A 25,737-nucleotide genomic window follows, 5' to 3' on the forward strand; every position below is an offset into this window, starting at 1 on the left:
GCGATTCTATTGGAAAGAAGGTTGCACAAGTTGCCAATCAATTTTTCTATTGGTTAACCTGTGTGTCAATAAACCGTGATTTGGATGAGTGGGCGGGACCATCCGCACAGCTGTATGTTAGGCAGAGTGGGAAAAATTATTTGTTTGTTTTGCTAATAAAGTGTGTGTGATTTCAGATAAATAATTTATGTCAAAACACATTTTTGGTATAAAAGTATATTTTTTGTTAAACCACCTCGTACAGATATTCTGAATATTAAACCTTTTAGTGGATGTTTTATGTAAATATGATTTCGGATAAATAATTTGTCAAAACTTATTTTTGGTATAAAAGTATATTTTTTGTTAAACCACCTCTTACATATATTCTGAATATTAAACCTTTTAGTGGATATGTAAATATGAATAATGTTCATGTGAATTTTATTTTTCTCATGTTTATTATTTTTCTTTTTTACTTATAAAAATGAAATCATTCAACATCTTGGTGTGGGAAAAGTTGTCAGTTGTTTATCATTCCAGTGTGCTGACACTTTTTCCATTTCAGAATGCAGGCTTCTATCAGCTGTCTGAAGAGAATTCAGCTTTTTGTGTGTCAGTTTGAGAAGACAAAAGATCTGGTTGTTTGCAGTCAACAGAGTCATGCTTCCTCGGTTTTGTTTTTCATAGGTCTCATGACTCCCATCCTTTAAACAGATGAGATGCTGAGATACAACCCCAAAGGAAATTTGCTTTAAAGCTATTTCATCCCACTTTAATTTTGAACGCCACAGAATGCTTTTTCATGCTTTAAGTAAACTCAAATATAATCGAAAATCAAAAGCTTTGAGGAGTGTAAAATGATCTTAATTTTGTCTGTATGATTTCAAACTGTGGATATGTATTGGACAAGGAAGCTTTTTTAATTGTTTCCATTCGGCTTTACAAACTTTTCTAAATACCAATTTAAAAACTTACTAAAAATTAGTGAGGCTTAGGGTGAAATTCAAAATGTAAAAGCAAAAATTGGCTCATAATTAACCTTTTAAACACCAATTATATATATATATATTTACTTAAGTAAATATTAAGTACTTAAGTAAATTATTGTAATTATTCAAAAATGAAAGGTTACTTTAGTGAAATAAGCTTGTATCTTGATATGAAACTATTTGAGTAGATTTAGCATAAAAGGTTAATGCATTGTTTTTAAATGGCCAAAATCAAACCCCAGGAAGCAAATATTGCACCTTAATAGAAAGGTTAATTTCTGACAATGGAGCACACAGAACATGTGCAGTTCAAATATATCAGACCTTATGCTGGAGTCAAAGATAGATCTCTACTTTCCCAAGATAAAAAAAAAACCAATAAAACTTATAAACACTTCCCAAGATACTATAAAAGGGTTTACTGTAAAAAACTTTTAAATACTAAACACCACATTTAAATACTAAAATTTGAGGAAGATAAAGCACTCCAGCTTATATAATAAAAACAAACTGGCTTTGCTTCCCATGTTATGGTTTATTGTAAATATATATCATCGTATTACTATCCATACAAAGTTTGCTGGTCCCATGCAGAACTTGAATATCAAAAGCATTTTTATTAGAGTTAAGGGTCATGCTTCTACTAACCAAGGTTTAGCCACACCACTTTTACATGCAGTGTTATTCAAAGTAGCACTCCATTCATCCCATGCTAATCTTTTCACAAATAGGCTTGATAAGGAGAACAGGCTTGCCACTTTGTTTGCAAAGACTCTATCTGAGAGAGATTCATTTGCATTGGGAGGTCTGAAGTTGACTGTTCACAATTAGGCAGACGGACAATGAAGCGTTAAGTTAGTCTTGACTCCCAGCTTTCGCTCCACATTATTAGATTTGACTCATTGGAAAAGCATGACTGGAGGCACTCAAATCCAATTGGCCCCCGTTAACCGAGGCTTGTGCTCTCTTCTGCTCGGCGTGCGAGTCTCTCTCAGCCAAACACTTCCACATCGCTAGCTGTAAAAGCTCTAAAAATGTCATCTGCAATCTCCTTCTGCGTCAGAAATGCCCATCTAGTACATTAGTAGACAGTACTGACTATGAGGTCCCACCCAGCAACTCAGCCAATTTCTTTGGGTGAAACACCTCTTTTTTTCTGCAAACGGCCACAAACCAACAATACATATCCAATACTGATTAAAACAACCGATTAACGTCGATCCTTTAAGAAACATAGCACAAAACAAAAAGAAAACACTAACAGTAATCATTATGGGAATCAGTAGACAAGTAGTGTGAAAGTCAAGTACGGTTTGAGTAAGGAATCATACTCAAATACAAGAAAAAGGAATGCCTTTAGTGAGAAACAGAGAGATCAATTAGATTCAAATGTCTGAAATACAGTGTACAAAACACACCACGCAGGAAAATTATGAGATTTTTTTTTTTTCTGGTTAAAGCCACCAGATGCAGCTAACTGTATATTTGCCCTTTGTCTGAGTGATATCTGCTACAATATTTGGTCAGTAATTCTACATTTAGATTTAAAAATAAAAATGTTCACACAGAAGCTGATGTATTAGTATGGAAACGACATTTCTCTCCCTCTAAACTGAGGAAAAGCCATTTGTGTAGTTACAGGATCCCTAAAATCACTAACTGCAACAGTTCTTAAACAAAATAGTATCGCTAACAATCATTCTGCATATCTGGCCTGTTTAATCGACAAGAACGCCTTGTCTTCTTTTTTTAAAATAACAAATCTGTAGTGTGGCTTTTAAAGGTTATCCGCTTGTTTTCGGTGCGATCGTTCTGCTGTGTGTGGCAACTGACGAGCGAGTTATTCCACTTTGCTGTACTCCTCCACGTGACCCAGAACTTTCTTCCTCTGGCGCATCATGTGGAAGTAGAGTTGAGGGAATACTGAGGAACACGGACAAAGATGGTCATTAACAGGAACAGAGCTGTTCATTCACGAGACAAGAATAAGCTTCTAGAGATTTCAAAGATACACAAGATCATCCGAGGAATCTGATTATTTACAGATGGAAGATTAAAACGTACGTGGGATGTAGGAGACCATGACGAGGATGAGGAAGCTGTGGTAGTCGAAGGAGAAGTTGTACTTGTTAGGCAAGGTGATGGAGTACAGCCCTGTTTTCTGCACATATGGCAACGCAGCGTAGATGGTCAAAAGTTCCCCTGCCACTCCCATGGGGTACAGCACGATAAAAAACGTGTACCTGTGAATATTTAAAAAACTAAATATGTCGTTTTCTAGCAAAAAAGGCCAGACAATAAACTCTGAGAAGCTTCACCTTGCCCATTTGATGAGGTAAGGCAGATGGTTGAGCAGGCTGAAGGTGTAGAAAGAGTAACGGATGATCTCCGTGACTGTCCAGGCCACCACAAAGAGGAGAACACTGTCTTCGCTTTGGACCTAAAACGAGAGAAACTGTAAGTCACACAGGGAGGGAGCAGAACTGCTCAGCAAGCAGCACAATTTAGTCGAGAACCATGCGGTTATGTCTGCTACTGTTCCATCGCAATTCACTGAAGCCACTCGACACACAAAGATGGACAACTGAGAACATAAGAAACGGAAGTACTTCACAAAGCATTCAAATGCTCCGACTTCACTTCTACACACATACAGCCTTGAAAGGAGGTTATTTTAGCAACATACACAGGCACACAAGGACATGTTAAATATTAGTATAACTCCCCAGTATTGGTTCAAGCAGGTTTCTCGTAGGAATAACTTACAGAAATACACACTTCAGCTCAGACGTCTTTTTCTGGGATGGACAATCAGAAATAAATAACTGTTTTCTACACACTTAAATTCTTCTAATGCAGGATATTTGATTTTGAGAAGCAATGAAATATTAAACAAGCCGTTGAAATCCACTAGATGGCAGTAGACCTGATTCAATGAGACAAACATAGAAATGTTGCTCATTATATATAATGCTCATGAGTAATATCATCAAGATTTTCATATCCATTTTTTTAAACCATAGTACTGATTTTTTTTCTTTTTTTTTAATAATCATAATATACCATTAATACCTGAACAAGTACCTGTTGGTCACCTGAACAAGTAAAACATCTGTTATTCTTTTAATTAAAACCAAAATAAAACTATTAAAAACTGTTGAAATAATGATGAAATAAAATAAAATATAAATGTTAGTTTTACAGAGTGTTTCCCCACTTAAACTTACATGAAAACTAAGTGAAATAAAATGATTTTCAGTTGAAGTATTAAAATGAAATAAAACTGAAATAATAAAAAATATAAAAATGACAACACTAAATAAATCATTAGATATTTTTAAAATAAAAATTAAACTAATAAAAAAAATTACAGAAAATGTAAAATATTATTTAAAAAATTCAATAATACTCTATAAATAATTATAAAATATTGTTGCCGCGTAAGCAAAGTTAAAAGCATAGTTCACCCAAAAATGAGAATTTTGTCATGAATTACTCACCTTCATGTTGCACCAAATGGTGGTTGGTGGCCATTAATTTAAAAAAAAAAAATGTCCATACTATGGAAGCCAGTAAACTTCACTTTAAACACAAACTTACTTCTCTAACGCTGTGTGTCACTGCCCAGGTAAGGAATACTCGTGACATCACTTGGAACCCAGTCAGGACCACAGAGGAGGGAACAATTCCTTCACAAAATTTAAAATATTGTGTAAAGATATTAATCATTTGCATTTTTGCAATATGGCTTTAATCAGAGTAAACTATGAATCCGATAGAGCAAGTATAAAAATAATCTTAATCCATTACACTAAACATTATGAGAGAGACATAACATAGAATTAAAGTCATAGGAGAGCAAGGATGGTTATGATGTAACAGGAAGTGCTGCAGGACTGGTTGTTTGCACTGGGAAAGGTCACATTAAGCTTTAAGTCCCAGATAATGAGGTGTGGACTGTGAACTCTATGCTCCACGGGTGCAGTGAGACTCTTTATCACATTATTACAGTCAGACTGGAAGAGAAAGCAGCACTCTCGCTGATGATGCCACTGCTGGGTTAAAAAAAGCTTTCCATGTATAGCCAATCTGGTCTATATACTTCACCTAGTGCATATTTATAGTAGAAATTAATAAGAGACTGTTATTAGCAGCAGGGTGCACTTACCCACGGCACAATGCAATATCTGTGAAAAGAGCAAAGAAAAAATATTATAAGATGAACTCAGCCTCAAGGAATTATCCTTTTAGCATAAAAATAATCAAATTAAACTCAGTAGGGTGAGAAAATAACATACATTTCCACAATGTGAAATCAGGTAAAGAATATACGTTTGTACAAAAGTCAGTAGGATTTTTACAAATATTTTTAATGTTTAAAAGAAACTGTAAAAACAGTAATATGTAAGATACATTTTTACAATTTAAAGTAGTTGTTTTCTATTTTAATCTATTTAAAATTTTATCTATCTTAATGTGATGCCGAGGCTGGATGTTCAGCAGTCATTACTCCAGTATTCATTGCCATATTATGTAATTTTTTTTTTTACTGTCACTCTATTTAAAGTGTCCTTGTTGGAAATGATTGATTTCTTAATAAAAACAGAAAGAAAGAAAGAAAGAAAGAAAGAAAGAAAGAATTATCTCCAAACTTTTGAACAGTAGTGTGTGTTCAAACATACCGTATGTATATTTATGCATTTAACAGACAACTTATCTAAAGTGACAATATTATTATAATTATTTATATTGTTATTTTTTTATTTATACATTTGAGCTGTATATAGTTTAAATAATGCACAAATCTGTACAGTACATAAATCTTCTGTTCCAGATTCATACCACATTATTATTATTATTATTTCTGTGCTCATATGCATGCCTGTATGTACCAAGAGCTCCTAAAAAAGCCACAATAAATTCCTTGTGTTTGCACACACTTGGTGAATAAACCTGATTCTACATATTAATTGTGTACTGTGTACTCACAAAAGTTTTTGCAAAATTATGAATTAATTTAAATGAACATAACTCCCATAACACTCACCTCAAGAAGGGCACCAGTCTGAAAGAATTTTAGGGGCTTTTCTATTGAGTAATAAAGACCATGGTAACTTCCCCTGGCAAGGTAAGCTCGAACCAGACCAACAGCAATGACCAGCCATCTAGATAAAAAAAAAAAAAGATTCATAGAGTAAATCTGTAGTACCACTCGTCCTTGCTTTGAGAGAGGAAGGCATTTCCGCAATGCACACAGGCATGGAACTGCATGCAAATCTCTCACAGCACAGCAGTTAACAGCAAATAGTGGCAAATAACAATTCTATTCAAATGCATTCAGCACATTTATTATACTAATGCAAAATATACACAAGAATACACACTCCAATTTCTCAAGAGATGTGTTTTTCTAATTTAACTTCCTTTATCTGTCACACCTATATATGCAGGTCTTGGTAAAACATGAAGAAGATAGAAGAGCGTCAAAACCATGTTGCTAGCAGAAGCACAATCATCTTTATCTAAATATCACCAAAAACATAAACAGCTCAAGTATTTTAAAATTAGTTAAGTAAGGCAAACAGGCCTGGAATGCGATTTCACATTCAAAATAATGCACATAGTACATTACAAGGTTTAATGTCTCTGTAAGTTATCATGAAATGGTCTCTAACTAAAAAGCATCGACTGAATTGCATCGTTCAAGCTGTTCCTGATTGCATTCTGATTCTGATCAACAGACGAAGACGAAAATGTAGCAAACCCGGTTTGGTTACTGCTGCTGCAACCGCATTGGGAAGTTCGATTCATTTGAATGAATCAGTTGGTTCGAAAAGTTCGAAAACCGGTCAAAAACAGATTCGTCACTTACATTCGAATGATTTGAACACTATTCGGTTCAAAAGAACGACTCGTCATTCCAAACCCTGGAAAGCAATGCTATAAAATCTTAAAAGTCATGTAAACTTCTGTAGTGATTTTTTTGTAGTCATGCTCGGATCAAAAACATTAGAATCGACTACACTTGCTTTGTTTGAGTGCAATAACTGAAAATAAAGACTGAAATCTACAATAACCGGTCAAAACGTCGATTGTTCGTTAGTTATTTGAATCATTAGCCTATACAAGCGATTTTTAGGAGTACTCGCGGATTTAATTATTACGGTTGAAATTGGCAGCAAAATAGATTTTAGTAAGTAAATCTTTATTTATATAGCACCTTTTAAAAGCAGTGAAAACATAGTGTTTTTAGAAGAGAAATACATGTGTGCATTCACAGAGAACAAAAAAAACTAGATATATTGTACTCAAATATAGCTGTTCATCACTATATAAATGAATCTATATGTATTTTTTCCAAATGCCGTGTTTATTGTTCCTAAATCCCATCTCAAAACGAATGAATAAAAACGAACAGGTTCTACTGAATCGACTCGTTTCCGAAACGCACAGAATTGTGCAACAGTTTCGGGGTTACAACGGGTAAAGTGCACTTCTATATTCACTGTTTCACCACATCAGCTACTGCCTGTATATTTCTACATTTACAATAAATGCACTCGTTCGTCGATTAATGTCATCTAACTAAACAAACAGACCTGCTACTGTAAAATAAGAACAATGCATTTATGCATGCAACCCATGACCGCTGTCAACCCTGAAGAGTCCATGGCGTGTTAAACAGGCGTTAATAGGATTTACGTTGCGTTGCAATGCATTAGCAGAATATTCAGAATAATGTCCATTTATGTAATTTCAAAACAAACTGTGCTAAATCATGCCATTTAAACTCAAAGGGGGAGGTAACCGTATAGCACTATGAGCACGCTGTCTGAAATCTAACCGTTCATTCTGACTGTCACACGCTTTAACGGAGAGCACGGAAGCGTTATTTGATTTCCATCATACCCCGCTGTCATAACCACGTTGTAAATGACCAGATATGCGATGGCCAGCGTGCCGGGTCCCTTTTTCTTCTTGTGACTGGAATCAGTGTGCGCTGTTTTGCTGGTCCCCATGGCAGGTGCCGACATGACTGAGCTATCATCAGAAACACTGGATCATCCGAATGGTCCCGGTGAGCGAATAAAGGCGTGTGGCCTTGCTGACATGTATAGAAGGTGCTTATGAATGGAGCGCCCCCTGGCGAGGACAGCGTGTAAATGATGTTTTCCGTCTCACTCTGTTACAGTTTCGATTCGCTTATTCACATATATGTTAAACAATAACAGCAAGAATATTTTATTAATAATAAATAAAATATTATTAAATTATAATATTTGTGTTGAATTGTGGGTTACAGGAATTTCAGAAACATATATTCCAGTCGCTAGATGGCAGCGCGGGTCTCCTGCTCAGCACGCACAAAGGTGTCAATATACATGCCTGTCGGAAATATAGATTTATAAAAACAAATAATTTAATGAGTTATTTTTGTAGTCTTAATAGAAATACTAAATACAATTTGAAATCTAGAATCAGTTGACTGTTGTGACATGTATGCGGTTTCTGACAGGCATTGCGGTTACGTACTAAGTTTACGGAAGAGCAACTGGTGGAAGCAGACACATTTTAATGGATGAGAGGACGGTAACTCGTCGGTATACGTAGATAATACGCTTGAATTTAAACTTAAATAGATTGGAAAAGGTCGCAAAATGCCTTTATTTGGTCAAAACCCGTTCGACCAGGATGTGGGTGAGTGTGACAGTGTTGTTTTTGTCGAAGTGATGTGTCAGGGCCGATCCAGCGCACTGCTCCCTGTCACATCCTCAAGAGCTTGGCTTTCCTCGTGTTTATTTCCTCTGTTTCTCTGATCCCTTCAATATCGGCATTTAAAGCTGTCAAACGTAATTAGTAGAACTGACACCATCCTTAAAATATTGTTCTAAATTTTTTCAGGTGAACGCTGAACATTTTCAATATTTGGTTTAAATAACGTTACTCTGTCAAAAAGTTATTTTGAGTTGTTTGGGGATTAATACAAAGTTTATCATGCTGAACAATGAAAAATGCTGAAGTGTTTATTATTAACGTTACAATAAATAACGTTTTTTTTTTTGACGATATTTCCTGTATAGGCCATGCCGAGATATTCGAATATGAAAAAGTACATCTGACAGGATTTAGTATAGTACCTTCCAAATATAATATTATATAATCAAAACGTTCACATATATATATATATATATAAAAAATCCACATATATATATATAAAAAAATAACGCAAACGCAATATATATATATATATATATATATATATATATATATATTAAAACCCATTTCCAGTAAGTATGAATGACTGACAGATTAATAGGAGTTCATTTGTCAAAAGTAACACACAATAGTATGAACAATGTTTTTTTGTTCTCTTCATAGTTTTGTCCTGAGAGATTAATGTGTATGAACTTGTGACACTGTATGTTCCTCTGTGGAGGGGTTTGAAGCACCTGACTGTTGTTTATTTATTTCAAGATGTACTTTGCTGGATGTTGCAATGCAGATTTCCCTGTCTTCGTTATGTTAGTCATTCAGATGCGCCCAAGTTGTTTTATTCTTGAAGGAGGGGTAAACTATAATCACTAGTGTATTATAGAAATGGTTGTTTTGCCTGTTGAGACAAGATGGATATGCAAAATAACAGGCAAAACAGGCTACTTTATCTGTTTAACAGGATGAATATAAGCCTCTTGATTAATAAATATGTATTAAAGACTTGTTCTTCAATAGCTAGGATGTAAATCGGATAATATTCACACTTATTTTATTATTATTATATCATTATTCTCACTCTCTGTAATAAGAGAAAATTGCTTTGAGTTTCATTTGAATTAGTCTTTTTTTTAATGCTTATTCATTTACATATTCAGAGAAAGCAACTAGTGAAACTAACACATCAGAGGACTGGGGCCTCATTATGGATATCTGTGACCGAATCGGGACAACTCCCAATGGGTGAGCTGGAATAACAGCATACAAACAAGATTTAAATAACTATATGTTTTTAATGAATATTTTAGTAACAATTAATAACATTAATGTTGCTTGTAAGCATTATTGTTTTTCTCATATAGATACCTTTTTGGTCAATATTTATTTTATTTTATTATTTTAATTTTTGAATGTAAAAAAAGGTGTGTCTCTCCCTAATATAAATATTTTCATGCCCCTCGTTTTCTCTTTTTTTTCTGACACAGTGCAAAGGATTGTCTCAGGTCAATCATGAAGCGTGTGAACCACAAGGTCCCTCATGTAGCCATGCAAGCATTAACGGTGAGCTCTTCATCTTCAGTTCCCATTGTAGTCAAACAGAGTTGCACCCACAGTTTAGTAAACGATATGAGTTGTCACAGTGTTTCTGTTCTTGATAACAATTAACCTATGTATGGCTTGCATATAGTCACTGCATACTAAACGAGTATAGAAGAAACTAAAGCTGTAAAAGCTTTAAAAACTCCAGAGCGCTCCGTAGCATCTGGAAGTGACAGGCACCTCTGTGGGCTCCCACTCTTGACTCACCAACATCTCAGCCTGCATAGATGTCTCAGGCTATTTTAAGATATCTTCTAATTCTTTTTCATCTGGCTGTATCTTTACAAAAATGTACTACATAGGTATTACAAAGGAATAAAATGGGTTGAGTTGCTGAATTTATTGTAATAATAATAATATATGTAATTGTTTATAATAATAATGATGATAATGTTAGTCATAATACAATTTATTAGTAGTAGTATTAATATTTATCTTGATGTCACATTTAATTTACACATATTAAAAATAATAACAGTTATAGAAAGGTTGCAAGTGTGCAATAACAACTATAACAATAAAAATTATTATTATTAATATAATCATTATGAATCTTAATTTTGTGTCTACATTTTATTTTTACACATATTCAGTGAGTAAACAGTTATATACTTGTCAGAATTATTATTATTAATAATCTTTATTGTGATATCACATTTCATTTATGCACATTTGAAGCATAAGTTTGCAATCACTGCTTTTGTAAAGAAAATTGCTTTTATTATCATGGAAATCCTAGAAGTATCAGGAAGTTTTAAATGACTTTTTTCAGACTTGGAAAAATCATGGAAATATATTTAGTGAATATACATTTGAATTTACCTGTTCACAAATTGGCAAATCAGTCTGAATCAATAGTTTTTTTTAAATACATATCCAGTATGTTCAAATAACAGGAAATTCATTGATTAAAATGTTGTTGTTTGTTTTTTTAAGCAAATAATGGTTACTCAAATATTGCTGTATTTTCTGTGTTTAGTTGCTGGGTGCCTGCGTTTCAAACAGTGGAAAAATCTTTCACCTAGAAATCTGCTCGCGGGAGTTTGCCAGTGAAGTTCGTGGTGTGTTGAACAAGGTAAGGAACTTCAGCTCACTGCATAAATTAAAGGACAATTACATACAACAGGTCAAATCCTTGTTTGAGAGTATAATAAGCATGCTTGTCTGTTGATAATGTCTACCATCCTCATTCTCTTCTCCTCAGGTTCACCCAAAGGTTGCTGAGAAACTCAAGGCCCTGATGGCAGAGTGGGCCGAAGATTTCCAGAAAGACCCACAACTGAGTCTCATCAGTGCCACCATCAAGTCCCTCAAAGAAGACGGAGTTTCCTTTCCCACCGCAAACACCCAGGTATTCCATCTTGATCCTGTTGGATCTCACTTTATGATGTTAGCTGTCCATTAACACAAACGCTGATGAACAGACAGCAGCTGCTGGTATTTGGCCTAGATATGTGACCCTGTAATTTGGCTGGGTTTACTTTCATAGAGACTTTTTAGATCCTAATTTTGCATAGTTCATTAGTTATTCTGTTTGTGTTTCCTGTACTGGTAGGTCACAGAAATCTGTGACAGATGTATTGGTGTCACCTTGTTGTCATGCCATGTCTGCAGTGTAGGTCATTGCAATGTTCTTTCAAAGTTTCTGGGACTGATATTGTCAAATGTTTGCATTTTAAAATGGAGGAAAATATTTTTGTAAGTCTATGTATGTTGTAATTGGTTTCATTTATGAATTAATATATAGTAACTCTACACTACCATTCAAGTTTGGGGTCAGGAAGTTTTATATATATATATATATATATATATATATATATATATATATATATATATATATATATATATATATATATATATATATATATATATATATATATATATATATATATATATATATATATGTATATGTGATATATATATATAAATGTATATGTGATATATATATATATATATATATATATATATATATATATATATATATATATATATATATAATATATATGGTATATATAATTTTTTTATTATTAATTAATACTTTTATTCAGAAAGGACATTAATTTAATTAAAAGTGATATTTATGAAATCCAAAAAGATTTCTATTTGAAATAAATGCTGTTCTTTTGAATTTTCTATTCATTAAAGGAATCCTGATTAAAAAAAAGATTCACATATCAATGAGTACATATCAAGAAATCAGCATATTAGAATGATTTCTGAAGGATCATGTGAGACTGAAATCTGGAGTAATGGCTCCAGCTAATCAGCTTTGCCATAACTGAAAAAAAAATCAATTTTCAAATACAGCAAAATAGAACAATAACAATATTACTATATTAACAATTAGCAATATTACTGTTTATAATATAAAACTCTCTCGATCAATAGAACTTTTGAATGATAGTGTGTAAGCAATCTTATTTTATTATTTTTCTTTGTTTTTACTGTTTTGTTTGGTCAATCTTTGAAAAAGGCCATGTTGTTTTTAAAGATACATTAAAAGTATACCATAAATGCCCATAGTTAATAACAATAGTCAGCCACCTCGTTATGAGAGATGCATCATAAATGAATCATGTGACTAGACATGACCACTGTTTCTCACATGACATGTGTGCTAACACTTTAGCTATCTAGGTTAGAGGCGTATAAATCAGCCGAGCGCGTCTGGAATGCTGAAGCATGTGTGTGAACTTGATTCAGACAAGAGAATCAAGCAGACAGAATGGAATTTCCTGTCACATATTTACCAAACTGCCCTCATGGCTCATGAGATGTCAATTCTTCTTTGTTATCCTTTTCCTTCATTTAATATTAGATAATTTTGTTTGACAAAAGGACAAGTGCATGTAAACATTTCCATAGTTGTTAATGAGTACCGACTACATAAAATAGGTCACAATACTTTACTGTGTCACTCAAAGGTCGTCATATAAATGTTATCTCAAAAACCTAGTTATGTTAATGGTGTGGTTGGTATCAGTTTTTTCAGAGTATTTGCTCTAGTACGCCTATAGATGGCATTATAGTTCTGTGTTTGTATAACCAGGGGCGCACATAAGTGGTATTCAGGTCCACATTGCTACCAAAATAAAAAATGTGCTGTGTAAATAACTTCTGTCAGCGCATTTGCATACCGATATGATTGACAGCTGTTATGCACAATGCAAAGCTGAATTTTCAGCATCATTACTCCAGACTTGAGTAATGATGCTGAAAATTCAGCTTTGATCACAGGAATAAATCATATTTTAATGTATATTAACATAGAAACCAGTATTTTAAAATGCAAAAATGTTTTACAATATTACTGTTGTTTCTGTATTTTTGATCAAATAAATGAAGCCTTGATGAGCAGAAGAGACTTCTTTAAAAAACATTAAAAATCTTACTGATCACAAACTTTTAGTGTATACATATAATGTCTTTTTTGCAAATCAGTTGTAACGTGATCTGTACTTGCAGAGCTCCAGCACAAAGCCCAACAGCACTCCTGCCACCAGCAAAGCAGCTGATGATGATGATCTGGCCAAAGGTGAGAGAGACTCATCATGCTAATGTATTTTCATATAATTTTTTGTTATTAGCGTTTATTTAGTCTTGTCTGACTAATGATTTCGGGACCCTGCCAAAGCATCAAAAAAAATCTTTGGCATCTAACTGTGGAATCAAGCGATAGTCCTCTGTACCTAGATAATGAGTGTATGTATTTTACTCGATGCAGCCATTGAGCTGTCCCTACAGGAACAGAAACAGCAGGCAGAGACACAACCGCTTACCATGATAGCTGATCCACCCTACAACACCAACGGAGGGAAAGAGTCCCGGAAAGTGCGTGCCCTCTATGATTTTGAAGCGGCTGAAGACAATGAGCTCACTTTTAAGGCTGGAGAGCTTGTGATCATCCTTGATGACAGGTAAACTGTTCGTTCAAGTATTGTGTGTCATTTCATTTACTATTTAATTTGTTAATGCTGTCTTTAAATTTCCCATAACCCATTGTCCATTGAGAAGTAATGTCGCTGTTATCCAACAGTGATCCAAACTGGTGGAAAGGAGAGAATCATCGAGGAGTAGGCCTCTTCCCATCAAACTTTGTCACCACCAACCTGAATTCCGAACCAGACCCTGGTAATACACTTTATAACTGTTTTTTTGTACAGGAATAATGCATTTTTTTTCTATTCAAATTACACATGCATATCTCCTGAATTCTCTTTCCTGTAGTGATGTATGTAGAGAACACAGTAGCCCCAGAGGAGCCCATCGTTGAAGTCAAAGCTGAGCCTGAGCCTGTGTATATAGATGAGGTGAGTGCCGGATGATCTTCGGCCACATGTCTCCACTTATCTAGAGAAGTGTAATTGATATGATCAACTGGCTCTTGGTGAAGTTCTCTTGCCTTGTGTTAATCATTGACTCTGTTCCCTACAGGAGAAAATGGACAAAACCCTCTACCTGCTCCAGAACACAGACCCTGCAGATGCCTCACCTGACAGCCCGGAGCTGGTCACATTAGAAGGTACGAGGAAGACCCTTCTTGAGCTCTTGTTTAACATTGATTGCATTTATGTGTAGGGATGAGGCGTACAAACAAAATATGACATTATAAGGAATTTTAAGTCATCTCATTACATGGCTCTCCGGAATATTGGTTCTTATGGACCCTTTACATGTTTCCAGGTTTCTCAGAAACAGAATTTATAATAGTTGGATAAACTGCTATAGTAGTGAAATATACTTTTGCATTCCCATTTGCTTCAAAAGCAAAAAAAAAAAAAAACGCAATAGCATTTCTATGATTTCCCAGAAGAGGAAGAAATATTGAGAGATTGATTACATTGGCCAGAAAAGAGAAAAATGTCAAATTTCTTGAAACCCCTACGCAGTGGCATGAATTGTTTTTACTGCCAAGGTAATAAAATGCAAAGTATAGTGATATAAATGTAAATTAGTTTTTTTGAGTGAAAATATAAACAACTTTGCTAGATTTACGATGTTAATAATGCATCATCACGGTATTTTATCACAGTTACACAATTCTACTGTCAAATGTTACATTGCACACAAGATCATTGAACCCGACAGTTCCTCTGAGTAAATGATGTTAGACCCAATTCCAGAGTGTTAATCTTATTTTCTGTTCTTCTAGATGCTTGTGAAAAGATGAACCCGATGATTGATGAGAAACTACAAGAAATCGACAGGTTTGTTGAAATCAAAACTTACCCCAGAATAGCTTGGCTGTTTTTTCAGTCTTTTGCATATGAGGAAAAACGTCTCCCTCTCACTCCTGCAGGAAGCACTCAGAGTTGTCCGAGCTGAATTTGAAGGTGCTGGAGGCTCTGGAGCTGTATAACCAGCTAATGAACGAGGCTCCTCTTTACAATGCATACTCCAAAATGCAGAGTCTCCAGGGCACTTACCCAGGAGTCCCTACTGCTCTCGCTATGCAGGTTTGCTTTGCCATTTAAATAGAGAATTAGTGCCAATTCAGTCCATTATATTTTGTGACACAAACAATTGTTATTCTGACTTCTTAATTTATTATTTCTGATCTCTTTCAGGGTTATCAGCCATCTGGAGCCTACATGTCCTCTGGTGTTCCACAGGGCTATAGTCTTACGGACCAAGCTGGACCTCTCTGCTCCCTTCCTCCTTCAGTCAATTCAGTGCCCACCAGCCAGCCAGCACAGCCTCCTTACATCAGGTAATTTAGTCTACTTTTAATTTTGAAGCAACTTTGGCCTTGTCTTTTATTCCTATATATGCAATTTTCGCCTTCTATTCAAAAAATCAAATCAGGTCCACTCCAACAGTGAATGAAGAAAAGTGTAATAGTCTTCCACTGATTTATCACAGAGGCAGATGTGTTGATTTCTTTTATTATTATTAGGGTTGGGAATCGTTAGAAATTTTCCGGTTCTGGTTCCCGGTTCCGGTTTTGCCCAACGGTTCCAGTTCCGATTCCGGTTCCATTAAAATTATTAAACAACTATTAAAAAAGGAAAAATGCACAATACTCAAATACTCAATGCTCAGTACTGTTTATTACTTACTGTCAACTTAATTTAAAGGTTGTCAATGTCAAAATTCAACATATATATTACAGTATACAAATTTTCTGGTTCCGATTCCATTTAAATAAACTATTATTATTTTTTTTTATTATTTTTACCTTCATTGAATGTAGTGTTGCTGGAAGGTAGTAAGTAATGTTGAGTAATGCAAGTCCATCAATCAGCACGTGCTTCAAAGTTGATGTTTTTTACACTATCAATAAACTTTTGCTTTTCAAGCAGGAATAAGGTTGGCCAAATAGTCCCTTGAGGGCTAAGACACTTGTTAATTTCCCTAAATTAATGAAATATAAACTGTTATACTTATAACCATGTATACACACACTCCATAAAGCCCCTATTTAACACATAATAATGCAGTCAGGAGATGCTGTGATGCAATGAGTGGTTTCCACATTTTTAAACATTTAAAATGCATGAAAATAAATATTTTCTATCACTTTATTTATCACCTTTGAAATGACCTGTACACTAAATAATCTAACCCTCATACTTACATAACAATAGCAGTCTATTTATTTAGTGATCCAAGTTAAAGTCAGTATGTATATTAATGAGAATATGGGACAAATCCAATGTAATTTTGTGGCGGCAGTTGCTGCACGCTGCCGGTACATGTACAGTCAGACAAAACGATTTGCACAGTTATCAAAGGAGCGAGTGCAGTACAGTCGTAGGAAACATGTATTCAGCAGTTAAAGACATGACACGGCGCGCGTGTCTGTGGAGTGTGCGTCATTAGAAAAAATGTGCTCCGTAATTAAAGAGGCAGGGTGACGTTTCTGTTATTAGGTTTGTGACATCCTTTACGGGAAACGCCGAATCGTCAGAACACCAGCGCAAGGCTGCTCACAGCACTTGGTCATGTGTTGCACCAGAACCGTTTTTGGAACTGAAACTTAGAAATTGCTCATGGTTCCGGTTCTTTTCAAAAAACAGAACCGGTTCTGAATAAGAACCGGTTCTCGGTTCCCAACCCTAATTATTAATATTATTATCAGCATTGACCAGTACGTTTTTCTGTTTGGCTGCTAAGTGTCAGTAGTCTTTTATTTTGACAACAATGAGAAAACCATCACCTCGGAAGCTCCCATTCTCCATCTTCAATAGTTAACTGTCTTTATTTAAAGTAATATTTCACCCAAAAACATGTAGCTGACTCACCACTGACTCAGGCCATCCAAGATGTAGATGTGTTTGATTCTTCATCACAACAGATTTGAAGAAATGTAGCATTGGCTTGTTTACAAATGGATTCTCTGCAGTGAATGGGTGCCGTCAGAATGACAGTTCAAACACCACAATGAATCTCAAGTAATCCACATGATTCCAGTACATCAATTAACGTCTTGTGATGTGAAAAGGTGTGTTTTATAATAAACAAATAAATCATTAAGGTGTGACTATAAACTGTCACTTTTGGTCAAAATTTGAGTCTATAATCTGAAAAAATGCTTCATCCAATGACAAAGTCTATCCACTGTTGTCCTCTCACATCAAAATCCACATTTGTTTAGAACTGTTATGGCTTGTAAACAGTGCTTGTTTTCTCTCCTGATTCAGACAAGATGACATTTTCTCTGGAGAAAGCAATATTATGGATAGAGGACTAATTGTTTGAAGTTAAAAATGTCTTGATAGATTTGTTTCCTACAAACACAGAGCGATTTGCTTCACAAAATGTCAGTTGATGTACTGGAATTTGCTTGTTCTAACCTTGAAATCAGGAATAGGCATAAAATAAGGTCTTCAGATGAGAATTGTACAAATAGTTTTAACCTATTAAGAGATAATACAATCCTTCTTCATCTTACAAATGGTTGTAAAAGCAAAAATGAGACAAAATGCACATCATAATTTCTCAGAAAGTGCAATGAGCTAGAGCAAAACAGACACTATTTTTGGAATCAGCACATGATGCTGGGCACTGTACTTGTCAGCATAGGCTTTTTTTAGATAGCTTTGTTTAAAATGTATCATTCTGATAGTGGTGTTGGGAGAACTAGCCTTAAATTTCTGCAAATTGCTTATTTTCTGCAGTGGCCCCATGAATGCAGCATATGTAAACCATGCTCCTGGAGCCCCCGCTCCTTACCCACCACAGATGAGCATGGCTATGGACATGTCTGCCTATCAGAACGCTAATCCTGGTCTGCCTCCAACCTCCTATCCGATGTCCGCTCCGGCCCAACCTGCACCTCAGCAGCAGCAAGCAGCCTTCTACCAGCAACCCCTTCTCTAAGGCTGAGTCCACAGCCATTAATATTCAATGCAAATTCCAAATGGTTAAATGAGGTTGAGAGTATTTTTCTCTCGCGTCTCTATCTATACATTTGTCTTCACAGGACAAAGATATAATCGACTTGAAAGGAAGCAAGCACTTCATTCTCTCCCACTTACTAACCCATGAAGCAGTTTAGGGCAGGTGTTCAGCGTTGATGGAATGAGTCACACTAACCATAAACATAATTTTAGTCATCTTGTGATAATCACCAGCATATTCTTCTTTTTGCTGATTGAGAATTTAAGATAAAATGGTAAAATGCACATACATGCATACTTTTCCTCATTTGAAGAGACAATTCTTATGATTAATTGTTGCCATTTTCATTTATTTCTGGGTTAACTGACCCTAGACTTTAATTTCTTGCCTTTCAAAGCAAATGTGGGTTTGATTGTATGAAGAAGGTTATACATGGATCACCAAATCAAATCTGGAATGAATTTATGTGCTAATGCTCCGAGCACTTCTATAAACTCCTACGATCAAAATGGCAGTTTTAGATTCATTCTGCTGTTAGTGATTCCAAAATTATGGGACCGATTTAGTAGGGACACAGTTTACTACAGGCTACATTTAATATTCATAAATTCCTTTGCAAACTGTGCTTTAGAACTGACAGTGGTCACAAATGCAATCCCTTTATGGTCAATCCATATGTTTCACTGTATAATGATATTTATAATATGCAAGTACTGCTTGTGTTTGCATTGTGGGTGTTTGGTGTTGTTTGACTTAATTTAAGGCATGTAAAATTGCATACAGTGTAATTTTCATCTGATCTATGATTCCTCAGTTGGAAATGATGAATTAATTGTTGTTTTTGCTTATGTATGTGAAGAAATGTGCTTTTCTGATATACACACCTATTTCTTCTTGACTGAAATGGGGAAATGTGTAATTCCTTTAACATATAGACAGCTTTCATTCTCGTTAAAATAGGATATATGTAGTAAAAAATAGATGAAAATTGTCTTTATTTTTTTTTCATAACCTGCTCAAAAAAAATATTGTATATTAGATGTTAAATATCTGGCTTTGTCTGTATTGCACCTTAACTTTATAAACCTTTATTTACCACCAGATGCCTTGTTCTTTCACGAGACGGAATAAACATAGAAACCAATTCAAAAGACTTTATTTCAAAAGCTGCTGTATATTTGTAAACCTGTATGTTTTAAGAGATTTAGAGGGAAATCTGTATTGTACTCATGGACTCAATGTTTTGTAACATCAAGATTTCTTTGTATCCTGCCTGCGCCTTTTTCAAATTCCTTTTGTAACACAGTGAGAAAATAAAAACTACCTGTGTTTCAAAATGTGCTTCTCTGTTGTGGACTTTACCAGCTTCCTCCCAAACTGATCTATTGTCACTTGATTTTGTTGTTGATCTTGCCAACAACACTGATTAATATCTGCATAATATGTGATGACCTCTGTCGAGCAGCTAAACACGCTGTCAGTGAGTTAGCTCGTGATGCTGCTCTAGTGGTGACCGCTCTACACTACAGCTGCACACACTGCATCAATCACCGAGAGCTCAGCGCGCACAAGCCTCGTCTACGGACCGCGGACACCGCAGCGAAACTGGAGCAAACAGTTCACTATCCTCCTCCGTCGAGCCAGTGGACCGGGACCGAGAGGCAGCCACCTCCGTGGACCGATGAACTCGCAGAAATGTCCCGGCACATCTACACCCGACACGGGATAAGCGACGGGGTCCAGAAGCCGATTTTTCAGGTAAGGACGCGGGAGAAGGTGATAACGCGATGGGAATCTGCAACAACACACACAGTTGTGTTTGTCTTCATAGGATCCAACGACTTTAAATTTATCCATAATACACATATTTCTTTCTAGTCTGCCAACAATGACAACATGCCCCCACTTAAAGGGTTTTTACTCACAGGAAATGACTAATTTGAATATTCATAATTGTTATGTTTCAAACTTGTCATGTTGAAGCAGAGATGATCTGTAATAGTGCATTGCAAACATTATCTTTGAATTTTGTACGCTGCATAGATGTACTTTATACAAGTTGTACAGGTGTGTGTGTGTGTGTGTGTGTATAGCATATATATATATATATATATATGTATATATATATATATATATATATATATATATATATACATACGCACGCACGCACACACACACACACACACACACACACACACATATATATATATATATATATATATATATATATATATATATATATATATATATATATATATATATATATTGCATATCTGCACCAAACACTTGCATTGTTATTTCATGTTTGTAATTTAGTTTTTCCACTTGTAATACAAACCTCTGAATGTCCTTGTAATATTTCCATTAACTTATGATGGATGGCTTGATGTTGATACATGTATTGTTGGTACAGATGGAATTTTCATATAGTACTGTAATTGGATGTACATGAAGGAATGACATGATACATGTCCAAAAAAAGAGAGAAAAGCTATTGACATGATAAATAATCAAGACGCCATGGTAGTGTCACAGTAAAATTCTTATGTTTTGTGTTTTAAACTGGTGTATTATGTGGAATAATAGCTTAAAAGGACAGTACATATGATAAAAAAGGTCATCATTTGCTCAACTTAAATATGATCCAAATTCAAATTGTTTTGTTTTTTTTGTGAAAAAGATTTTAGGGACTGACAGCCTCAGTCATCATTCACTTTTATTACATTTTTTTCCCATACAATGTAAGTAAATGGTGACTGTCATTCTGTCACCTTCTTTTATGTTCCACCTAAACAAGAAAGTCATATTGGTGGGTAAATGTTGAGAAAATTTACATTTTGGGGTGAACTCTCCCTTTGCTCTACTCAGGCTGATTATACAATTAAAAGAATCATTAAAACCAAATCCCAAACGTGCTAAAGATTATTGGATGTCAGTTTGATCTATTGGTCTTTAATTAGGCTGCTAAATAATTCATGTTCTCATTGATTTCCCTGTAAAGAACGCATGACCTGACCCAGTTTCGTAAGCATCAGTGCTTCCTATGCAGCAGATGGCCATAACATGTTTCTTGCACAACAAACTACTGGAAACATCCGTTCAGCTCAAACCGCTATATATTTTAACCGCATGATCTACTCAGAAGTGGTTCAATGTAGGACTGCATTGCGGCCAGCCATACTGAAGGGCATTTTCGCCTGCTCAACACATTGCATTGATGTCTATGTGGCTCTGCAGAGTTCAGCTTCCTTGTGGTGATGCGCTTTGACATCTATCTCAATAGACCCTCCTTATCTGTCAAGCTTTTAGTCATGTAACACCCAGGATAGGTCAAAGATCCTTATGTCTGCTGTATTTAGCTGTAGGTTTCATACTGACGTATAAACCAGCGATGATTAATGCAAGTGATTAATCTTCCTTGAAATGCTTTTGCCAGTTCATTTGACTCTGACAGTAAGTTCTATAGCTAACAGACCCCACTGAGACCCCTCTGACAGTGTTGTGGTGGGATACGTGGGTGTATGTGTTTGTATGAATGTGTCCCTGTTCTGCCGGTAGAAGAGAAATAGATTAATAGCTTGTTCTTTTGCCACAGGTGAACAGAGGCACCTACTCACGGCGCAGTCGACTTAAGAGATCCGACGGCAGTACGACATCCACCAGCTTCATCCTCCGCCAGGTGAGAGAGGATGATGTAGATTATGGAAGTATAATGTCTCCATTTAAATGGTTTGTGATGTGACTTTCTGAAGCACTCTCACACTTTCTTTTGTTTTGCAATGAATTGAACTCTTTTGTTTGAGATCTCATTTTAAGGGTAGCTCACTGTGCGTAGGACATTTTGAAGAGTTTTGAACAGTGACTAATATTCTCAGTAGATAATTAAATAACCACTTACCATGTGCCTAATGTGCAACACTGGGTTACGTAATAGTTTTTATAGAAGCCAACGAGTTCGCATTTTCCATAATACACATATTCTTTCAAATCTGCCAATGATGACAACATGCTCCCACTTGGAGGGTTGTTACTCAGTTTAAATGACTCATTAGAATTTTTGCATAATAATTCATATGTTCAAAATGTGTCATATTTTGAATCAGATTATATATAGTACTGTAGTTGAATTCAGCTTTTAAATCAAAATCATAGTGCTATGCTATAGAACACTGTTTCCACCACTGAATAATTTATTTATTTAAAAAAAAAAAAAAAGGTAATTCCGACTTTTTATCTCAAAATGTGGACTTTGTTTTTCACAGTTCTGACTCTTTTTCTCTGTAAGCATAAAATTGCAAGAAATAAACTCACAATTCTGAGAAAAAAAAATCTGAATCACAAGATATAAAATCAGAATTCTAACTATTTGTCTTACCATTCCCGAGTTTACATATCACAATTCGGTAATTGAGTTTTAATCTCGCATTCTGACTTTTTTCTCACAAAATGCAAGTATATATCTTATAATTCGGTCTTCTCAGAATTGTGAGTTAACATCAGTTCTTTTTTCATAATTGCAAGGAAACAAAATCAGAATTGTGAGAAAAAAAGTCGCAATTTCCTTTTTTGTCATGGTAGAAACAACTAAACAAGCTAGTATAATATGCTACAATCCTTTGGAAATATACTTTGTACAAGTTGTACAGTTCTCTCTCTCTCTCTCTCTCTCTCTCTCTCTCTCTCTCTCTCTCTCTCTCTCTCTCTCTCTCTCTCTCTCTCTCTATATATATATATATATATATATATATATATATGTATATTCTGTGTGATTTTCAAAGAATTATACTCTTGTGCAGTTTTTGAATAGGTCACTTGGTTTCCAAGCAACAGACGAATCCTTGCTGTCATCAGATGAATGTGAATTGCTCATGGCTACCTTTCTAACTGAACTTGTTTGACATTTAGCTGAATAGAGCTGGCATGGATCTTCAAAACATCTCAAAAAAATATATATATTTTGAGATTTATATAGCCTGTAAATATTCTTTCAGCACATGTAATATGAAATCATAAAGTCCATTTTCCTAATGGAAATATGATGTAATCCCTGTCGTCAGATGCATCTAGATATATGAGTTTGCAGAGAAGAAAAAAAGTATCCCAGGGGAAGCCAATGACCTTGATGCATGCAATGTGGCATTTTCTAGCTGTCCCTGAATCTACCCTTGTTCACATGTTTGAGGACTGTACAGTGTTCCCTGCAGAGTTTGTGCAGCTGTAGGGCAAAAGCTTTGTGTATTAAGTCAGAATGTGGACAGGAAAAAGCCTTCATTCCTATACTGTAACCAAACAGCATTTACTGTAATCCCTTTTAAAATTTCACTGTAAAAACAGTGATGTTACAAGCACTATGAGATGGCATTTTGGTGACTATTTTTTTTATTTTAGATTTGTTATATTATTAAGATTGAAACAAATATAATGATTTGCATGGCTAATTCCTCTTTCCAGATGAATTATTACTTTATTAAGTGAAAATGTATATGCATTTTATAACGTTAACAATATTTTACCATAAAATATACGTATTGCTTTGTTACATTTGTATTTATTGGTATATTCATCAGTCACCTTATGCACGCAGCTCATGCTGCAGGCTATCTGCAAATGATTCTAGAATCTAGGTCCCCAAAGATCCTTGGGAATTCAGCTTTTTGACTGACTTCCAGGACACTCTATTTCTGGCCATAGAGGTGGTTTCACAGCCAAGACCCTTCACTGAGGACACCCTACATAATAAAGTTTACATGTGTATATATTTTTAGATGTGATCATAATAACTAGGTTCTGATTAAATTCTTCTCAATCATTTATAAGAACCTCAGATTTAGATGGTAGACTTTTTTTTAATAGTTTGAGTTAATGCATACTCCCATATCCTCTAGAAAATGAATCTATGCATCCCCAGATGAATGTGCAAGATTATTACAGAGCATAGGGTGTCGCTGAGAGGAAACGTCTTGCTTCTAAACCTGTACGTGTCTTAGAGATCTGCTCAAATGAGGTGAGGAAATCCAGTGGTGGTAAAAACCTGCTGAGATCAAGGTTAAAGACAAGACTGCAGGTAGTCATGTATATAAAAACCTACTTAAACTTGCCTTGAATTTATGGCTGAAACAATCCTGTTTTCATGTAGAGAGACTTAAAATGATTTATTAACCCAAGCTGTTGGAAGTTGTTGCTATTTTTATAGTTATCCATAATATCGCATTTAAAATTCCTGATCATTGGGAGCTTGTATAAATTATTAATCTCGCTGGTGTAGGTCACATGGCTAAACTCTTTAGTTATTAATTTATTTCTTAAGCTTCCCTGCTGTGTTTATTGACCATAGGCCCCAAAAAAGCTCAAGAGCAGCAGGCAAGATTAGCATGGCTGTTGATTTGATGATTAGATGTTGACACATCAGATTTTAGAGATTTAACTCACTAAATTAAATAGTGGAATCAGGAAACAAGACACATAATAAACAATCACAAAAAAGCAAGAGGGTTCTTTGTAGAATTATTACAGCCATTCAAATGACAGTTAAGCATTAAAAGGAAACAAAAATGATTACAGGGTTAGGATATTAAGATGCACTTTATTTAGTAACAGGAATTATACCACAGTAACTCAAAGATGTTTGTTAATTAAATGTGAAAATATCAGTAGTGATCTAAAGGAGTAGGCTGTGCCATTTAACTAATAAGTATGCTTTGTTAAATTATTTAACTATGCATGTACATTTTACGAAACATAATCTATAATAGTAAGATTTTTTATTGGTAGATGTAAATTACATTACATTTAGCATTATTATCTCATCATACGCTTTTCGGTGGATCCAGTTGAAGCAGAGAATCGTATTGATTGCTCTTGTTCTATTTTGATGTCTATGGACTCTTCATGGGTTCATTTGACTAAAAGAGTAAATTAAAGAGGTGAGTGTGTTTTAGACATTTTTTACTCAAAATAATTTGTTCCAGTAGAAAAGCAGGCATGTAGATGTGCTATGTGAACTACAGGGGGCGATGTGTGCCAGAGTTTTATCTCGAGAGAGCAGTGGTTAATTAACAGCAACACCGTCAGTTCATTTCCATGTAATTACTTGAACAAGACCTGATTCTTT

General features: G+C 35.0%; 2 protein-coding genes across 2 annotated transcripts; one reads left to right on the top strand and one right to left on the bottom strand.

The window, feature by feature from the left end:
- Window positions 1-1,826: 1,826 nt before the first annotated feature.
- LOC109052329 (very-long-chain (3R)-3-hydroxyacyl-CoA dehydratase 2-like) lies at window positions 1,827-8,097 on the bottom strand. Its single transcript, XM_019069779.2, has 7 exons — window positions 7,881-8,097; window positions 6,019-6,136; window positions 5,140-5,158; window positions 4,572-4,660; window positions 3,290-3,411; window positions 3,036-3,214; window positions 1,827-2,894 (listed from the first exon to the last, which is right to left on the bottom strand). Exons 1-7 carry the CDS (start codon window positions 8,003-8,005, stop codon window positions 2,812-2,814), a joined length of 735 nt encoding a protein of 244 aa, XP_018925324.1. The 5' UTR covers window positions 8,006-8,097; the 3' UTR covers window positions 1,827-2,811.
- Window positions 8,098-8,497: 400 nt separating this feature from the next.
- Window positions 8,498-19,963, top strand: LOC109052338 (signal transducing adapter molecule 2-like). The gene is made up of 14 exons (XM_042731652.1): window positions 8,498-8,669; window positions 9,842-9,926; window positions 10,169-10,244; window positions 11,263-11,358; window positions 11,488-11,634; window positions 13,749-13,818; window positions 14,008-14,200; window positions 14,320-14,414; window positions 14,511-14,593; window positions 14,718-14,805; window positions 15,436-15,490; window positions 15,583-15,739; window positions 15,851-15,993; window positions 18,404-19,963. The coding sequence occupies exons 1-14, from the start codon at window positions 8,630-8,632 to the stop codon at window positions 18,603-18,605; spliced, it is 1,530 nt and encodes a 509-aa protein (XP_042587586.1). The 5' UTR covers window positions 8,498-8,629; the 3' UTR covers window positions 18,606-19,963.
- Window positions 19,964-25,737: the final 5,774 nt, after the last annotated feature.

This window comes from Cyprinus carpio, chromosome B9 (assembly GCF_018340385.1).
Source record: "Cyprinus carpio isolate SPL01 chromosome B9, ASM1834038v1, whole genome shotgun sequence".
Classification (NCBI taxonomy): Eukaryota; Metazoa; Chordata; class Actinopteri; order Cypriniformes; family Cyprinidae; genus Cyprinus; species Cyprinus carpio.

Coding starts and splice junctions, on each gene's coding strand:
- LOC109052329 (XM_019069779.2), bottom strand. CDS start 8,005: ATGTCGGCACCTGCCATGGGGACCAGCAAAACAGCGCACACTGATTCC. Junction 6,137..7,880: donor AACGTGGTTATGACAGCGGG/GTATGATGGAAA, acceptor TTTTTTATCTAG/ATGGCTGGTCATTGCTGTTG. Junction 3,215..3,289: donor TACCTCATCAAATGGGCAAG/GTGAAGCTTCTC, acceptor AAATATTCACAG/GTACACGTTTTTTATCGTGC.
- LOC109052338 (XM_042731652.1), top strand. CDS start 8,630: ATGCCTTTATTTGGTCAAAACCCGTTCGACCAGGATGTGG. Junction 14,806..15,435: donor GGAGCTGGTCACATTAGAAG/GTACGAGGAAGA, acceptor CTGTTCTTCTAG/ATGCTTGTGAAAAGATGAAC. Junction 15,491..15,582: donor AAACTACAAGAAATCGACAG/GTTTGTTGAAAT, acceptor TCACTCCTGCAG/GAAGCACTCAGAGTTGTCCG.